The sequence below is a fragment of the Sorex fumeus genome, unplaced genomic scaffold (assembly GCF_029834395.1).
Source record: "Sorex fumeus unplaced genomic scaffold, SorFum_2.1 ptg000265l, whole genome shotgun sequence".
Lineage (NCBI taxonomy): Eukaryota > Metazoa > Chordata > Mammalia > Eulipotyphla > Soricidae > Sorex > Sorex fumeus.
Window position 1 is genome coordinate 9,711,367 of NW_026606322.1, and position 20,028 is coordinate 9,731,394.

The 20,028-nt window shown below is 42.0% G+C and overlaps 1 protein-coding gene across 1 annotated transcript in view; it reads right to left on the minus strand.

Moving 5' to 3' along the window:
- The window catches only part of TIGIT (T cell immunoreceptor with Ig and ITIM domains), a 32,359-nt gene extending 15,259 nt beyond the window's left edge, over positions 1-17,100 (minus strand). The window contains exon 1 of the mRNA XM_056109134.1: positions 16,888-17,100. Coding sequence (XP_055965109.1) covers positions 16,888-17,100 — 213 coding nt within the window. The remainder of the gene's footprint in view (positions 1-16,887) is intronic.
- Between the last annotated feature and the right edge of the window lie 2,928 nt (positions 17,101-20,028).

Here is a 20,028-nt window from a genome sequence, read left to right on the forward strand (position 1 = left end):
TAAGATTCTTGACTTGCACATGGTTGACCTGAGTTTAATCCCTGGCACCATATATGGCCCTCCAAACCCCAATAACAATGATCCCTAAGCATTGTTAGAGTCTGAGTTAGACCTGAGCACCATCAGATGTGATTTAAAAAAAAATGAAAAGAAAAAAATGCTGTAAAAAATAATAAAAAATAATTATATAAAAATTGACAGGGGTATGGTGCCGCCAGCAGGTCAATCTGTACCTGTGAGGCGAGTGCATCAGCAGCCTCATGGCGCCTTCAGACTTCCAGATATCCCAAAATTGCTGCTGTGACTTTGGCCAGACCCCAAAAACTTGGGGCAAAGTTTACCAAGAAAGTAAACGGCCAAAAGTTAGGTATCTGGGAAACACACCCACAAACCACCTCCGGCTCAGCTATATAATTGGAGGCAAGGCCTCTTTGGTTCCTGATTGAACTGCTTAATGGCCATGATCCCAGAGACTCAGAAAGGAATCTCGGAACCCAGAGGCTTTAGGTAGAAATGCGTCTGGTCTCTGCAGTAGGCTGCCGGTGCTGGGCCAACCCAGGTGGGAATAGGTTTCGTGCCTTGGCCTGTCTCCCCTGGCGGCCCAGTGGCCGCCATCCGTCTGAGGCCACTGGATAGTCACATTTGGGCCCCCAGTGATGAGACACACAGGGCCTCACGGGATGGGGTTGGAGCCGGGCTTGTCCTCCCAACCCCAATGAGACCCCAAGTCATCGCCCACAAATGGCCTCTCTGGCTCCTGATCAAGCTGCTTAACGGCCATGATCCCAGAGACTCAGAAACAAATCTCAAAACCCAGTGGCTTTTGGCAGAAATGCATCCGGACTCTACGTTACTGTCGCCGGGCCACCCCAGGGAGGAAAGGGTGTTGTCCCTCCGCCTGCTCCCTCTTGGCGACTTGCTGACTGTCATCCTCCAGAGGCCATTGGACAGTCAGGCTTGGGCCCACAGTGACGAAACTTGTTGGGCTTCACGGGATATGGGGGCGGGTGGAGCCGGGCCTGTACTCTCCACCCCAACGAGACCCCAAGTCATCGCCCACAAATGGCCTCTCTGGCTCCTCATCAAGCTGCTCAACGGCCTTGATCCCAGAGACTCAGAAACAAATCTCGAAACCCAGCGGCTTTTGGCAGAAATGTGTCCGGACCCCGCAGTAGGTTATTGTCGCTGGGCCACCCCAGGGAGGAAAGGGTGCTGTCTCTCCGCCTGCTCCCTCTTGGCGACTTGGTGGCTGTCATTCTCCAGAGGCCATTGGACAGTCAGACTTGGGCCCGCAGTGACGAAACTTGTTGGGCCTCACGGGATGGCGGGGGGGAGCCGGGCCTGTCCTCCCCACTCCAACGAGACCCCACATCATCGCCCACGAACGGCCTCTCTGGCTCCTCATCAAGCTGCTCAATGACCATGATCCCAGAGACTCGGGAGCAGATCTCTAAACCCAGTGGCTTTTGGCAGAAATCCCTCCAGATTTAAGTGTTAAAATTTCGGAATTTCAAAACCACATGGCCCTACTGCAGCCACACGACATCATATGTTATTCATAACTAGCAATAGAACACAAATAGTCTATTGTTGCCTTTTCAGCAGATCTGAGTGTTGGGGTAAAATCTCAAATAATGGTGGGTCTGGTGTCGAAATAGTGAATGTGATCAAAGTAGAGAGAGAGTAATCTGGAAATCATCTGCCCCACAGGCAGGGGGAGGGTGTGGGATGGGGGTATACTGGAATTTTTGGTGGTGGAGAATGGGCACTGGTGAAGGTACGGGTGTTTCATTGTATGAGACTTAGACCCAAAAGTTTGGTAACTGCTCTCATGGTGATTCAATAAATAAAATTATAAAAAATGGAAAAAAAAAGTAAGGTGGAGTTCATGCCCATTCAATCAGCTAATCAGTGGCTGAATAAATAGCAGTACTCCCACAAAAAAAATTGACTACTATTGAGTGGTACAAGAGGCTGCAAGTGGAGAATATCAGGATGAAATAGAAACGTGTTTGTGTATAGCTTTTACCTTCTATGACATGGAATTGTTTACATATCCAAAATATAGATATTATATAAAAACAAGACCTCCGGTACCCAGTCATAGCCATGCTCAAGGCCACTCTCCAAACGCTCAGACAAGCCTCACGCATGAAGGAACTGGCAGAGGACCCCAGGTGTGCAGGTCCCGGGGCTGAGATCTCCAAGCCTGCTCGGATCAGGACTGGGCCTCCTCCACCCAGATCCCCCATTTTCCAGTAACTAGGCAGTTACACCCACAAACTGCTCCCTGAGCCATGAAATCCCATCAACGACCAAGATCCAGAGACTATAAAACAAAGCTCCTGGAAGTGCCCGGCCGCTTATGCTTCTAGACCTCTTATAGTCTAGGTCTCATTCTTGGAAAACCTGGCAAGCTATTGAGGATATCCTGCGCTCAAAGCAGAGCCTGGCAAGCTCCCGTGGCATATTCGATATGCCAAAAACAGTAACAATGATGTGTCTCATTCCCCTGACCCTGAAAGAGCCTCCAATGTGGCACCGTTGGGAAGGATGAGTAAAGAGAGGCTGCTAAAATCTCAGGGCTAGGACAAATGCAGGCGTTTCTGGTGCCTGCTTGAGCAAATCGATGAATAATGGGATGACAGTGATACAGTAGTATAAAAACAAAAAAGAAACATCAGCCCTAAAAATATAGTTAAGAAACTAATTAAATTGTACAGCACCCAAAAGGAGAGAGAGAACAAAAGGGAATGCTCTGCCACAGAGTTGGGGTGGGGTGGAGGGGATGGGGGTGGGAGGGATACTGGAATCATTGGTGGTAGAGAATGGGCACTGGTTGGAGGGATGGGTACTTGATCATTGTATAACTGAAACCCAAGCACAAAAACTTGTAAGTCCACAACTGTACCTCATGGTGTTTCGCTAATAAAAATTTTAAAAATATAAATAAAAGAAAAGAAACTAATTAAATTACATATAAAAGTAATAAAATAATCACTCAAAAATAATTATTTTAACGGAGCTTAGTAACGGAGCTTAAAACTTAGCACTTTGTCTTTCTTTGGTGAGATATATTTTATTGCTATTTATTTTGAAATAACATTACAATGACTAAATAATAACATTAAAGTTATTAAAAACCAGTGTAAGGGGAAATAGAAAGAACTGTACATAAAAATAATTAAGAAAAACCCTAAAATGTAAAATTAGAATTAGAACAATAAGTATAGCCATGATTTAAAAAATAATTTGAATATATTGTATAGGCTAGCCCATTTAGAAGGTCAAAATAAAACAATATTCCATTAGCAATGAGTAACCCTAGAGTCATGTTATAGTATCTCAATCCATTCTTCCTTTGTGGAACTAGGGCTTCTGAAATGACCAACTACAGGAATGGAGAAGGCAAGCTTGGGAAAGAAGTCCTGCGGGAAATACAAAATCTTCTGAAGGGTAGTAAAGTCAAGTTGGAAAGTCCAGAGCAAATCAAAAGGACCATAACTGGCCTAACTGGTTGGACTAATTAGTGTGAAAAAGAAAAATCACTATAAGACTATATTAAAGGCCATAAATCTCTGACACTCCAAAACCAGAAAATGACAAAGAAATCAGAGCTCATTTATTACTATTGAGCACAGTTCTACCCTAAATTCTTTTTCTAAAAGTTGGTAATTAAATTAAAAGCATCTACCTATATTTCCAGGCTGTAGACATAGCACAGCGGGTAGAGTGTTTGCTTTGTACACAGCTGACCCCGGTTCAATTCCTCTGCCCCTCTTAGAGAGCCCGGCAAGCTACTGAGAGTATCTCGCCCACATGGCAACGCCTGGCAAGCTCCCTGTGGCGTATTCAACATGCCGAAAACAGAAACAAGCCTCACAATTTGTTGTGAGACATTACTGGTGCCCGCTCGAGCAAATCGATGAACAACATGATGACAGTGCAGTGCTACCCAATATTTCCATTTGGATTATATTTAAGAATAACTAAAATTGATGTGGGAAGCTCTTCTTTCTGGGAGGAGGGAAGTTGGGCCACACTTCACAATGCTCATTGCTTACCCCTGGCTCTGTGCTTAAGAATCATTTCTGGCAATGCTCAGGGGATCATGTATAGTGTAAGGAATTGAACTGGGGGTGGTTACATGCAAGGCAGGTAATACCTTAACCATTGTACTATCTCTGCAGTCCCAAGAAAGTTCTCCTTTACACAGTAATTCTAGCTAATATATTTTGAATAAAGTTTATAAACTCTAAAAATAGTAGATTTTGTTAAGGATCGTCAATGGAAAGTAAGAGTGTTAGGTAAAATATGATAATAAAGTAGTTGTCCCTAGATGCAGCCTCGTAGATTGCTTGCTGATCATAAAAGAGATTTTTAACTACCTAAAAGAAGTCATCAAACTGTCCCTACTATATCTCAGCGACTAATCTAAACATTACATAAGTTTAAACAATCAGAACTACTCTACCTACTAAATGATTACTCTATGAAATCTATAGTACTATCTATGAAATCTTCTTGCCTAAATCTTTTTAGGCCTTTAGGTCTCTCATCTAGTCTGAGAAACCCTAGTACAGCAAGCAGATGTGCTTCAACAAGACGCATCATGGGGTGGGGGGTCGGACAAGGGGAATGGGACTTCTTTAAACTAAAATAAATTCTTAAGATATGGCAGTGAAATACAATTCATGGTTCCCATTTGATTTGGAATATATTTGGTGGTGACAGAGAAAGAGGGATTTGGAACCCAACTGAAAAAAATCAACTATAAATTGGATGTTCAATTTATCATTGTGGAAGCACAGTGACCAAGAACCCAGGAAAAACCCTTTCCAAGGAGTCCCAGCCTGGTGTAGGATGAACTCAGGGCTGCTCGTAGGTCAGAACTACATTTGTACATGACCTAGTGAGGATAGAAGTATATATTGCATCTGAGATATAGTCAATAGAAGACTGAAAGAAGACAACTAAAAATAAGTTTGGTGGGGCCAGGGAGATCACACAAAGACCAATGATGCATAGTTTGCTTACGAAGGACCCCAGTTTAATCCCTGATACCACATGCATCCCCCACTATTACCCCCCAAAAAACGTCCAGGTCACCCTTGAGTACCACCAATTTATGACCCTGGTGGTTCCCAGGACAGTAGGACCTTCCCATTAATCCTCTGATTCAGTTGAGTACAGCACTTTGAGCAGTGTCTGGAAAATACCACTCCCACTGACAAAACTTTTAAGGAGCTTGATTTGGCCATAAAACTACTAGTTTCAGTTTCTTGCATGAACTACTAAGCATATAGATATAATACTGCTCAGAATAATAACAATTATGTATACAACTAAAAATGCAGTTTGAAATATTAAATTAATTTTGAGTGTCATCATAATTAAAGGAATTTCTCAGTATTAAGCCAAATTTCTTGTATTGGATAGGCAGTTCCTAGTCTGAGCTGAGGCTGCTTGATTTTCTGTCATAACAAACCTAGCAGCCCTAACACATATCTTCATGTCAATCAATCAACAAATTTAATCACTTACTTTGCAAAACTGCCATGTTAGGCAGTAGAATTGGTATGAAGAAGAAAAAGTTTAACCCAGAAATAGATAGTATTTGGTGTGGGGGGGTGGAGGGAGACTAGCTGAAAACCAGCAGTGCTCAGGGCTTGCTCTATGCTCAAGGATAACTTCTGGAAGTGCTCAGGAGACCATATGTGCAGCCGAGGCACAAACCCCAGTGAGATGCATACAAGTCTGGGATCTTGCCTTCTGCACTATCTATCTGGTCCAGGAATTTATAATCTATATAGAAAGTTTCATCACCAAACAAAATTATGAAAAATATACAAAGTAGGCTGCAAGTTGAAGTGCATGAAGGTGAATGTTATAGAGCCATCTGTATAAGGGAAAAAAAGAAGTAGTTCTGTGGAGGAAGCCAGGATGTCTAATTTCAGAGCAAGGAGAGAGATCTAAATTATATAAAGCCAAATGCAGTACTTACAACTGCTGGCATGTAGCCAGTACTGGGACAGAGTGGTGATGACAGTCTAAAGGCTCCCAAACTCTGCTCCTGAGTAACACTTTTGAAATAAGGTGAAGCACTCAGTCATGCTTCCACGGGATGTTTGCAAACATCAAGACATATTATGGATATGGAATGTGCTGGGGCTTAGAGGAAAGCACAGTCAAAGTCATAGTAAGAAGAAGGGTTGCTGCTGGGGACTCCTTACTCTCACAGGAAGTAGGTTTGTGTAGCTTATGTCCTCCATCAAGCAGATCAAATGGTAAACACGAGTGCAGAACTATAAAACCAGGTCTCCTCTGGAGCTGCCAGAGAAGTAGACACATTGGACTGTGCTTCCACAATCATCCTTGGCTCAGAACAGACACGTACACACACACACACACACACACACACACACACACACGTACACGCACACGCACACGCACACGCACACGCACATGCACTCATACACTCACACAGACCACCTTATGAAACTGAAACTACTTCTGTAGAGTGTCAGAGAAAAGACTTTAAAAAGAGGAACGAGCTGTGATCGATGTGTGAATAACTCAGGCACATACAGTTCAGCCAGAGAGAAAAAAAAGGGGCCAAAACTGAAATGTGGTCACAAGCATTTTTCTTCTCCTCTTCAGTAACACTGAGTCTCTTCCTCTTCCGTTAAACTAAACCACTTCCCATGTCACAGTTACAACCTGTAGTAAAGATTGTGCTAGTGAAACTTTTTGCAGGGCTAAACCAGCTAGTCTTCTCTTTCTGCTTGTGTTCATCAGCACAGAAGTTCATGCCCCCACGACCAATGGCTGATACTCATCTCTGCATTCCTCTGCGTTAATGCCCTGTTCTAATTTCCCTCCTCTTTGGCCTCCCCCACTCGGAACTCTTCTCTTCTGCTCTCCTGTCTCACAGAAGACTGTCATCGGCAATTTCCTTTTCTCTTCAAGCCCTTCCTTAAAACACTGGCTCAATGTGTGCACATGAACCACGAGATGTATGGGCAGCATAGACCATTTTTTAAAAGCTTAGTTGAAATGCAAATTCCTAGGTTTGATCCCACTCCTGCTGAATTTGACTCTAAGGGCTGACCCAGATGTCTGCAAAGTAGTAAGTCCATAGAGGGATTTAGTAGCAACTAAAGGCCATAGGCAAGAATTCACTTTCCAAACTGAGGTAGCCTAACTCACTGCCTTGACCTCTGTTATGAGCCACCTTCCTTCATGCATATTAAAAAGAAGAGAAAATTTTCACCCTGAAATAACAACAATATTTTGTTTTCTTTCATCTTTAACTTCTATGTCACCCCCCCGTACACACCCATACATATACACAGATACATTACTTTTGAATTATCAGTCTGAATTTCTTAGAATTCTTTTTCTTTTATTTTAAAAGCAGTGATATCCACATTTTCCTGTTTTATTTCATATCCATCAGTTAAAATTTTCAGCAGTGACTTTCAAATATGTATATTTACATATAAGTGTGTCCATGAGACTGTATATTTTATGTATTTCTATATTTTAAAGTAAAACAAGGGCTGGAGCGATAGCACAGCGGGTAGGGCGTTTGCCTTGCACGCAGCCAACATGGCCGACCCAAGTTCGATTCCTCTGCCCCTCTCAGAGAGCCCGGCAAGCTACTGAGAGTATCTCGCCCGCACAGCAGAGCCTGGCAAGCTCCCCGTTACATATTCGATATGGCTGGAGCGATAGCACAGTGGGTAGGGCGTCTGCCTTGCATGCAGCCAACATGGCCGACCCGAGTTCGATTCCTCCGCCCCTCTCGGAGAGCCCGGCAAGCTACCGAGAGTATTCGATATGCCAGACACAGTAACAACAAAGTCTCCAATGGAGACGTTACTGGGCCCGCTCGAGCAAATCGATGATCAATGGGAGGGCCTTTACTTACTTTACTTTATGCCAAACACAGTAACAACAAAGTCTCCAATGGAGACGTTACTGGGCCCGCTCGAGCAAATCAATGAACAATGGGAGAACCATGACAGAACCGTGACAAAGTAAAACAAAAACTAAGAAAAGGAAATAATGAGACTAAGTTTGGCTGGAGAAATAAGACAGGGATTAAAGAACTTGTCTTAGGGGCCAGAGCAAAAGTACAGTAGAGAGGATGATCGCCTTGCCCATAGCTGACCCGGGTTCATATCCCCAGCATCCCATATGGTCCCTTGAGCACTGTCAGGAGTAATTCCTGAGTAGAGCCAGTAGTAACTCCTGAGCAATTCAGATATGACCCAAAAAGCCAAAAAAAGTGAGCTTGTCTTACATATAGTTTACCCTGGTTTGAATCCCTCATACCACATATGGTCCACTGAGCACCACTAGGAGTAATGCATGAGTATAGCCAGGTATGGCCAATCACACCTCCCAATAAAGTAAAGAAAAAGAAGAAAAAAACATTAAGTAGAAATTAATAACAAATATGAGATCATCTTTATGCACCACACAATGCATATTGTGTAAACCTCTCAACAGGTGTCTGCTTTACTGGAACCAAAAATTACAAAGTAAAGACCATGCTTACACTACATGATTCTAGACCCAAAGACTTGTGGTTCATTAAACTAGGAAGACAAGTTAGACTTTTACAGTTTCATGAAAGTAAATAATTAACAACTGATCAAGAGAAGTCCAAGCTCATAACCTTTGTCAATGTCAAGAGTGTAAATACCCTCACCATGGTGGTTTCAAACTACTAACATGTTATCACTGGACCTGAAAGTTTGGAAAGTACACAACAGTCTCAGAGACTGGTACAATCCAGTTCAAGCAACAGATATTTACACACCCAACATTTTTTTAAGGTCTATTTTTTTTCCCAGTTAACTTCCTTTCTTCAAGGGAGTTGATTTCCTAATTAAGTAATTTCTAATTGACTTATTCTCTTTTAATTTTTTTAAAGCCCCTGCTATTCTTGTGGTAAATTTTGTAGTTTTTTCTGGCTTTTGTGGGAGCCTCCAAGTCTGATACAGGGGCCAGATAGCCACCTGGGATTTCTCTACTTGGAAGTGACAATAGGGAGAGAAAAGCAGTGACAGTCATCTTTGAAAATTCTTGCCGTGTGATCTACTATCACAAACACATGGACATATTAAAATCTGTCCAATCTATGCCAAAAAAGTAGGAATTCATTTTGTCTTTTATTTTTCGATTGAAATAACATTGACTATAATATTATATCAATCTCCGTATATACACACAATCAATATCTCATATACTACATTAAGCTCTTCACCGAAAGTCTAATTTCCATTCATTACCATACAGTGTGGGCTGGAGTGATAGCACAGGGGGTAGGGTGTTTGCCTTGCACGTGGCCAACCTGGGTTCGATTCCTCCATCCCTCTCTGAGAGCCCAGCAAGCTACCGAGAGTATCCCGCCCACACGGCAGAGCCTGGCAAGCTCCCTGTGGCGTATTCGATATGCCAAAAACAGTAACAACAAAGTCTCCAATGGAGACGTTACTGGGCCTGCTCGAGCAAATCGATGAGCAATGGGAGGACAGTGCTACAGTGCTACCACAGTGAACCCTTTTAGCCAAATTATCCGCCTCCCTTTTCCCTTCCCTTTTGTCATCTCTCTTTCATTGTAATAGTTTCTGCCTCTTGCCTCTCTGCCCCTTTGTTTCCTTCAATGGATATAACAACCTCAAATATGAGAGCAGCAATAAGTAAGAACCCCTGAATTTTAAGAGTTAAATTAATCTTTTAAAAGTTGTCTGTTATGCACACCTATGCTTATCAAAGAATTATTTACAGTAGCCACGGTCTGAAAACAATATAGCTGCCCCCAAATAGATAACTGGACAAAGAAAATATGGTATTGATGCACAGAGGAATACTACTCAGCTATGAAAAAAACAAAAGCTTGCAGTCAGTCTGCTGCAACTTGAATAGAATTGGAGGAAGTCATACTAACTTGTGTGAGTCAAAATGAAAAGCACAAATACCAGATTTTATCACTTACTTGCAAAATATAGAGAAACAAAGCAAGAGATGAGACATTCCCTAATGGAAACAAACCCTCAGATACGGTCAATAGAACTTCGAACTGAGGATGATAAGAGCGGTGGTGGGTGCAGGAAGGAGTGAAGTATAAGAGTATGGCACCACAAGTATAAAACAACATTGGTAACAATTAAAAATAATAACACTTTTTAATAAGAAATAAAAATGGTTTAAAAAATAAAGCCTCGTTTACATGTTTATTTACTAAATAGAATGGAGCACTAAGTAGATACCAGGCTCTCAACAACTTCATGAAGTAGGTACTATTAATAATCCCACTTTTCAGATGCGGGAACAAATTTGGAGAGAAGTTAGACAATCAGATCTTCAAGTCAATAGGCCGTAAAGTTTGAACTTAACCCAAACATGATCCTCTAGCCCAGTTTTACAGAGACTCATGTTCTCCTCACTACCTATCTGTATTTTCTGTTTATCTATCAAGGAGGTGGTCTCCAGGTGGTATTAAAAACCCCAACAAGTACTCCCCTGTCCGCAAGATGCTTTGCAGAGACTTAGTTTCCTAAAAGCAAGATTATTGTGAGTGAAGTAATTAGAAAAACTCAGCAGACAGCCTGTAATTAGCTATAATGTAATATCCCCCATGGCTAAGAAAAGAGCTTCCTGGTGGAGGCCAGGAGACCTAACCCCTGCCTCCAGAGCTATAATCACTCTTTTAAAAAATCAAAATCTAGGTCAGACGGGGCCCTTGGCCTGCAATCTGGTACTATAATTCTCTCTTCCAAGGAATCCCACCTGACCAAATGGCCTATCCATAAATTTGCTATAGAAAGTAGAACTGCATGCAGGTTTTTGGTTGTTTCTATTTGATTTTTGTTTTGTTTTGTTTGATTTTTCTTTCAGTTTTCTTGAACTTAATGAGAAAGCATTTTTAAAACTCTGTTTAAACTATACGCGATATCATTTTAATATAATTTTAAGTTATATAGGATTTGTTCTAAACTAAATTTATAGTTTGATATGTAAATTGGTATGCCGAAAATCTCCCAAGTGCCACAAAAGTCCTAAGTCTGAACTCTGGTCCTTTCTCCTAACCTCTCTTTCTGGTAGTAGTATCAGTTCTTTGTGGTTACCCACTGTGGTTCATCCTAAACTATAATGTGGGTAGCAAACGGAATATTCCCGGAGGAAAAGGAGCTTCAAAAGTCCAAGGTTATTTCTATTCCTGTTAGCATGAAACAACCTAGTCTAAAACTTAGTGACTTAAAACAGAAGTCATTTTTTTTTCTTCCACAGTTTCTGAGTGAGTGCAAGAAACTAGGGCTTACAGTGCTATCATAATGAAGGTAAATGAACCAAATCTAAACCTGATTTAAACAACAGAAATTAATTTTCTCAGAGTTCTGGAGGCTAGAAGTCTAAGACCATGGCAGGGGATTTCTTCTGAGGCCTATTAAAATATCCAGATTGAGTCTAAGGTGGATTCAGTCATGCTAAGCCCCACATTAGCAAGACAATGCTTTGAGTTTTTATATTCAGTTTCTCTGGACAGGAAGGGTCTTGACACCCAATCAGCATTTGCCATCACAAGCTGCTACTTAATTCTGAATTCTTTTTGCTTGGTAATAGGAAACTAACCAGCCCCATAAGCCCTGGTTTGTTGCACTCACCCAGCTATCATCAACAGCTTCCTTGTTCCTACTTACCTGCGTTGTATGTTCTTTGACGCTACTTTCTATCTGCTAGACTGGACACTAGTTGATTCATGAATTAATGAACAAAACCTATTATCATGCTAAATTTCCTGTGGAAATTTCTCTCCCGACAGGCTTCTCTGCTTGGCTTGGATGCTTGGCATCTCCTCCCAGTGTTTTCTTCCTCACCATCTTCCCTTGTGTGTCTGGTATACACTCTTCTTATAAGGACACCGGTTATATTGGATTAGAGCCTCCTCTTGTAACCGAATGTGACCTAAACCCTTTCTCTAAAAGCTCCACCTTTAAGATACATTCGCATCCTGAGGTATTAGGAGTTAAGTCTCAACACACGGATTGGAAAGAGAGGAGGAAGACACAATTCAAGGCATAGAAGTAAATTTTTTGCTTTTGTGTCTTCACTAATGCCAGAGGGATTCAGCTGGCAGATAGGGTGGTCTGGGGAAGCAGTTGGTGCAGGGGGAGGGGTATGGGAATGGCTTTAATCAACTCTGCCATGATGTGGTAAAAACAGCTGAAAGGGCTGAGCTCATCTGTGCCTGCTGTCCAGGGGGCCTTCACATCCCATCCTGGCTGCCTTGGGTAGGCAGATACTTTGCATGCAGGCTGGCATCTCGAGAGAGCCAGGCATGAACCAGCCTGGAAAGTCAAATAGCACCTCCTGTCATGATGGTTGGAGTCATCACAAACCATGCCCAAATTTAAGGAAAATGACATGAATCCTTCTCTCCAGGAGTGAATCAAAAATATTTTTTCAGTTTTTCCCAAGCACCACATGCCAGGGAGCCCTTGGGCCATTGCTGGCTGTACTTAGCCTCGCTGTGTGGTGCTCATCTCTGGCACTGCTTCAGGGCACTAGGGCTCTACCCAGTGGTATTAAGAAGAGATTCATACAGTGCTGGGGGGTGGAACAATTTCCCACATGCTAGGCATGTGCTCTACAACTTGAATTATCTCCCTCGCCCCGAGGGATTCTCACATATTTTGGGCCATTTTTTTAAATTGGTGCAAGCTGTCTATGGTTCAGCCATACCATCCACAAAGTCTCCTTCCACTCAGTCATCTGGACCTAGATGAAAAGACTAAAGCTAAACAATTAGTTTCAACCCTCTGGCTTCCTCTGTTTCTTGAGAGCTGGTGGAGGTGGTTCAGGTTTATGAGAACCAAAATGTCCCTTTCAGCTGCTGCCATCTGGTCTCCTTAATCCTTCACATTCTTTCCTAGTGGTTGAAATACTCTAACTTTGGAGTTGGGGATCCTTCGTGATGAACTTGGCCGCTGAGTCTAGTTGCAGGAAGTTCTGACTTCCCGTCTCTAGCCACATCCCATCTCTCTGTCATTCTGGAAGTTCCTGTAGAATGATGCTTCCTGCTTTTTCTTTTAAAACTATTCTACCCAGCTCTGAGCAGTCCTTGCCATTCCTCAGAGCTGCCATTTTGCAGCTTTGATGCCATTCCCATCTACAACCCTTCATGAGGTAAAACATAGGCAGTGATATGTTTGACCCAGATTGCATAGGCCTGCTAGCTGGTCAAACATTTTGAAGACAGTGGGAATTTCAGGAGAAAAGTCTCCCTCAGAGAGGAAAACGCAGGCACTGACAGTCTGAGCTCAGCGGGGAAAGCTGTATTCTGAGGATCTCTGCTCCTGTCTGATACTGAATGGCATGTGTCACTTGGATCCTTCCAAGTTCCTTCTCTTAACACAATCTGGATCCCCGATCCTAGTGAGAGACAGGGCTCTAAATAAAAACAGAAAGATCTATTCTGCTCCATACACTAAAACACTTCTTACTAAGTATATAACTATGGAAGCGGGTGTGCTTCTTCTTATCCAGAGAAGAGGGGCTCCATGGTTTCCTATGTCAGGAAACCATGCATTGACTTAAAGAGTTTAAGTGAACCCTTAAGAAATCACTGGAGAGAATGATGCTTCAGGGATCAGGATAACTGCAATAACCGGTGGGGTTAGGACGGAGTGATTTGAGGGGCCAGAGCAACAACCCAGCAAGTAGGAAGCTTGCTTTGCATGCTACCAACCCAGGTTCAATCCCCAACATCCTATATGGTCCCCCGAGCACTACCAAGAGTGATTCCTGTGTCCAGGACCAGAAGTAACACCCAAGCACCAATGCGTATGGCTCCAAACATCTCCCCCTAAAGCAGAAAGTGGTTTGAGGGGCCAGAGAAATGGTACAGCAGGTAAAGCACACAGCTCACCTGGGTGTGACCCTAGACACCCTATATATATGCCCCTGAGTCAGTCAGAAGTGAACCATGCAGAACCAGTAGTAAGGCCTAAACAACACTGGGTATGGCCCAAAACTAAAGAGAGTATTTGGAGTAATGAAATTCATCAGTTTTGTTCATTCCTGTCTACAGAGGTAGAGGAAGACACACAAGTAACAAAAGTAACCACTTTCACTCTTCCCCTGCCCTGGATGAGCAAGGCTCATATTACCAGCAGCTGTTTAATCCCATAAACTGTTTAAAGAAACGGGTAACTGTTTCTCAGAACAATTACTTTTTAAATTGTGCCCTAGTCCTGTGCCCTAGTCCCGAAAATCAGGTCACCTCTGCTAATTGTGGTGTGATGCTGCCCACCCATTCATCTAAGTGGGCTGCCTGAAGAGCCGGTTTTGGGGGTAGTAGCTTTTGGTCTCGCTCAGCAGAGCTAGGCTTGGAGGGGAAGTTGGAGGGGTTGTGCCCTGCAGTGCTCTGGCTCCTTCATGCAAAGCTGTGCTCTGGCCTTTTGAGCCATCTCCCTGATCTCAAGAACCAAACTTTTTTCTTTCTTTTTTTTATTTAAATTAAAAAAAAAATTTTAATGAATCACCGTGAGGTACAGTTACAGACTTACAAACTTTCGTGCTTACATTTCAGTCATGCAATGATCGAGTGCCCATCCCTCCACCAGTGCCCGTTCTCCATCACCAAAGTTCCCAGTATCCCTTCCATTCCTCCCCCAAGCCCCTCGCCCTCCCCCCCGCCCCTGTGGCAGGTGAATTCCCTTTTACTCTCTCTCTCTGTCCTTTAGGGTGTTGTAGTCTGCAATGCAAGTATTGAATGGCCATCATGTTCGATCTATAAATCTACTTTCGGCACGCATCTCCCATCTCGAGTAGACCCTCTAAACATCTTTACTTGGTGGTCCCTTCTCTATCTGAGCTGCCTTTTCCCCCAGCATGTGAGGCCAGTTTCTAAGCTGTGGAGCAATCCTCCTGGTCCTTATCTCTACTATCCTTGGGTGTTTGTCTCCCATTCTATTACTTTATATTCCACAAATGAGTGCAATCTTTCTATGTCTGTCCCTCTTTCTGACTCATTTCACTTAACATGATACTTTCCATGTTGATCTACTTACATGCAAATTTCATGACTTCATCTTTTCTAGCAGCTGCATTCCATTGTGTAGATGTACCAAAGTAAAAACCAAACTTTTCTCTGATTTAATTGGAATCACTACCGAAACATAAGTATTCTAAATTATCCCACATTTTGAATAGCTCCTTCATGGTAGTGTGTTGTAAGAGCAGCTTCTATGTGCTTTCTTTTCCCACCATGCTGCGGGCCTATGAAAGGTAGGTGTGTTACAGAACATGAAGTGGGGATCACATCTTAGAAAGCTAATAAGATTTAATAAATTATTTTTATAGACAACATGAATATACCATCTTTTAACCATCCAACTTGCTGTCAAGAATGTTCTTTCTTAGAACAGGAGAGGAAGAAGGAAGGAAGGAAGGAAGGAAGGAAGGAAGGAAGGAAGAAAGAAAGAAAGAAAGAAAGAAAGAAAGAAAGAAAGAAGAAGGAAGAGAGAGAGGAAGGAAGAGAGAGGAAGGAAGGAGAGAAGGGAAAAGCGGAAGGAAGGAAGGAAGGAAGGAAGGAAGGAAGGAAGGAAGGAAGGATGGATAAGAGGGAGGGAAGGAGGGAGGGAGGGAAGGAGGAAGAAAAAAGGAGAAAGGAAGGAAAAAGAACAAAGGAAGGAAGGTCATTAATAGACAATGTCATTTTGCAACTTTATAAAATACTACTATTTTCTCTCTTCATAAGACATCTCTTAAACTCATAATCAAACACCTTACCTATTTTCTGGATTAGGCCTGGCATTAATGAGTCAGGAAATTTCCCCACCACCTCTTTGAGACTATAGGGACTGTGGTTGTGTCCTTTCACAGTGACTGTCTTTATACGAAATGTAAGTATGAGCCATGCTTTCCCTGTGCCAACACACACAGCAGTTTCTGCAAGTTTCAGGGTAAAGCTCCTAGACATTAACTTGATGCTGCAGATCTTTCCATTTAGATGCCGCTGGTTGCTGCTCTGGAGAAGTCTGGTAATCCAATTTGATTCAGGATTGTCTGGATCTTTAGAGAGTATTACTCAGTAGTGGCCCTTTCTGGCGAATCCCTGATGGTATAAGCAGAGCAATTCGGGAGGAGAATGAAGATTGAGAGCTACCTTTTTCCAAAGGCCTATGTAACCCCTTTTCCCCTCAGCTCAATTAAAATCCAAACTAATGCTTGGAGTTTCGGGAGTGATTCATTCTTTCTCTCTCCTGTGAATAAAAGTTCATAAAAATGAACTCACATTTGTATGGGGGCTGGGGTAACTTCCATTCAGATGATCTTTAAAAGTCCTGACTTCTATTGAAAGGATTCTATTTAAACAACAGATCTCAGAACATTTGAGTCAATTTCACATTATTATTTACTTGCTTATTCCAACATGTAACTAGCACACTATTTGTGCTTAAGGTACCCACCACCATGGTTCCAGTGTCATCTCATTTCCCCTTACTGAAAGATCCCTCAACCCTTTATTCCCACCCCAATCTAATTAAACATCAATACTAAATAGGTAGTGGTTACCCAGATCTTTTATCTAAATCTTGGAATCTTGCTTAGACATATAGTACTATGAAAAGGAAAATGACAGAGAAAAACAAAAACAACCTTGGTTTAACTAAATGACTTTGTGCTCAGGAAAAAAATATGGGTGAGTCATGACACGCACCACAGACTTATTTGCATAGGAGCCCCAGGTTGTCACTGATATGATGTGCTAATTGAATACTAATCTACTTTTTCCACTAGACAGCTCCCTTCAGACCTACACAATCATTGATGTGGGAGATACTGCCTCTCTGGATGACCCGCAAATACCTCAAGCTCACCGTGTTTGCTCAAAGCCGAATTCAACGTTTCCCACTTCAAACCTGCTCCTTGCCTTGTTCTCCACTGCAGTCGGGACATCCCATTTACACAGTCATCCAAGTTAAAAACATCAAAGTCATTCTTTACATCTTCGCTTTCTTGACATTCTCGCCTTCCAGTTACCAATTGCCAAGTCCCTAAGTGCGGGAAATTTTTCCCCATTTCCACATTTCTGATGTTCCTGCCTCAATGGAAGATTTTGTCATCTCACACTTGGAATAGCACAAGTGTTCCCATTCACCCTGGCAACAATCCACCAAAAGCGCCTATCTACACCTGTTGCTATTCCCTTAAATCATTTAGTTCTGCATTTCCTCAAAATCCAAAACTTAGATCAACAATTCTAAACAAAAATTCTTCATCTGGCACTGAAGAGGTTCCAGACAAGTAAATGCAGCCTACTTTTGCATTTACATTTATTTTTCTTCATTATCCTTACTATCCATCATTTTCTTCCTTTTTTTTTTCCTGGAATAAACCAGCTATTGTGGAAAATATTTTCTGCTCTTGTAGCTTGTTCTTTTTCCATCTTTTGCCTAGAGAGAAAATATTCCTGAGGGCTTGCTTGTTGTTACTGTTACTACTTTGTCTCTGCCTGTTAGAGGTTCAGGGCAATGACCCCCTCCAGTACTCTGAACTTTGGAATACATGAGAACAAAAAGGAAATTAGGAGAACTCATCATCTTGTGGTATCTCAGGTCTTGGAATTCTGGTAAGTACATCTTTTATTTCCACCATTCAGTCTTCCTGTGTGTTTGTTATTTTGTGCCCGAGATTCTTTTTAGTTATTAGAGGAGCATTAGTAGGAAATGGAGCTCTTCTATCTTGGCAAGATGGTAAATCCATCAATTGGGTTTTAATAAATAAATTAAAGAAGATGTTTAAGAAATACTTAGGGACGAGACCAACTGAGTATTTTGAAGGAAGTATACTCATCTAAGGAGGATGTTGGAGAGAAGAGCTATTCAGGGAAACCCTGCTCTGGGGGTTGGGGTGTATTCCGAATTTTTCTGATAAATAGCTGTTCTCTATCAACTCTAAGGAGGTATTTCAAATTATGGGAAACAGTTTTTTTTTTAATTTTTATTAATGACTCACCATGAGGTACAGTTGTAGACTTACAAATTTTTGTGCTTGGGTTTCAATTATACAATGATCAAATACCCATCCCTCCACAAGTGCCCATTTTCCACCACTACAGGTCCCAGTATCCCTCCCACCCCTCTCCCCACCCCATCATACTCTGCCTCTGTGGCAGGACATTCCCTTTTGTTCTCTCTCTCCTTTTGGGTGTTGTGGTTTTCAAAAGAGGCACTGAGTGGCAATCATGTTCGGTCTATAGTCTACTTTCAGCATGCTTCTCCCATCCTGGGAGGATCCTCCCAACACCCTTTATTTGGTGCTCCCTTCTCTATCTGAGCTCTCTTTTCCCCTAGCATGTGTGGCTGGCCTCCAAGCCATGGAACAAACCTCCTGGTACTAATCTTGGTCACTCCTGGGTGTTAGTCTCATATTTTGTTTCTTTATGTCCCCCAGATGAATGTAATCTTTCTGTGTCTATCCCGCTCTTTCTGACTCATTTCGCTTAACATGATACTTTCCATGTAGTACCACTTGTATGTAAATTTCATAACTTCATCTTTTCAAACAGCTACGTAGTACTCCATTGTGTAGATGTACCAAAGTTTCTTTAAGCAGTCATCTGTTCTTGGGCACTCAGGTTTTGTATGGGAAACAGTTTTTAAAAATAAACTTCAAAACTGAGTGCTACCTTTTGAAGAATCTAGGAAGAGATCATAGGACAAAATAAATAAAGCTTCTTTTGAAAAATTAATGCCAGATTGCAGTTCACAGCGGACATCACTAGGACATTCTTGGACATCCCCCAGATGAGTACCACTTTCTCTCTCTCTCTCTCTCTCTCTCTCTCTCTCTCTCTCTCTCTCTCTCTCTCTCTCTCTCTCTCTCTCTCTCCCTCTCTCTCTCCTGAAAAACCTTTAGAGGAACAGCTAAAGTTCTCAAATATCTATGGAACCACAGAAGTGTTCAAGTGGGCATATTTTGATAACAGTATGACACTTTCATTTAGTTGGACAGAAAATAAGAAACAATGTAAAGGTTGTAGCACAGTCACAAAAGAGAAGGCTTTAGTAGGAATTATATTCAGAATTCCTCCCGCCTCACCTTGTTTTATAATTCAGAGTGACTTGTTTTGAGTGGGAGAAATTAATGATTTGGGGGAAGGTATGATCAACCATATCTAGATACCTAAAGACTGCCAAAACTGGACCCAGATTTTTAGCAACAGACTTGACAATTTTGAGACTTGAAATCTGGAGATATACTGAATTAAAATGGCACAGAGTGGGCCATCTGATATTTTTCCTTTCACTCCAAATTGGAGTCATAAATACAATTATGGGTAAATGAATTTGTAAATTCTACTTCTGACAGTATTTTCTCCTTAACATTCTCTTCTTAATCTAAGATTTATTCACTTTTTAAAAACTTGTATTCTGTATCCTCTAGTCTTTTTAAAGAATAATTTGGAATAGCCTAAAATATAAGAGAACATTCAAAGACTAAGCCTTACATTTCCAGACAGAAAGTTCCTGAAAGGTGAATGAATTTTCCATGGTTATTCAACAAGTCATTCTATCTCAAACCTAGATTCTCTCCCCATTTGGACGTATTAAATTTTGCCAACCTAAGAAACAATGAAATTTTTTGTTCCTACTGTTGATTTCTTTAGGAGGATATCACCAAATGAGATTTTGACATCACATAACAGACTCTTAAGTCTATTATGAAGAATTTCCAATCAGTCTGGTAATGGGAAACATGACTGTAACTGTGTTTATGAATAAAAGAAGAGTCGGGCAACCTGTCAGCAAACGGTAAGCACAGAGGGGAAAAGCACATGGGAAACCTCCAGTCAGAAACAACAGCTTCTGAGAAAAATAGAAGCTCATCCTTTCCTCCTTCAGAATCCACTGGGCATCCCGAGGCAGGTTCTGCTCTCCTGTGTAGCAGCTGTGAATCCAGGGGAAACAAACTCTCATGAACAGAAGAGCAGGAAAGAGTCCCAAA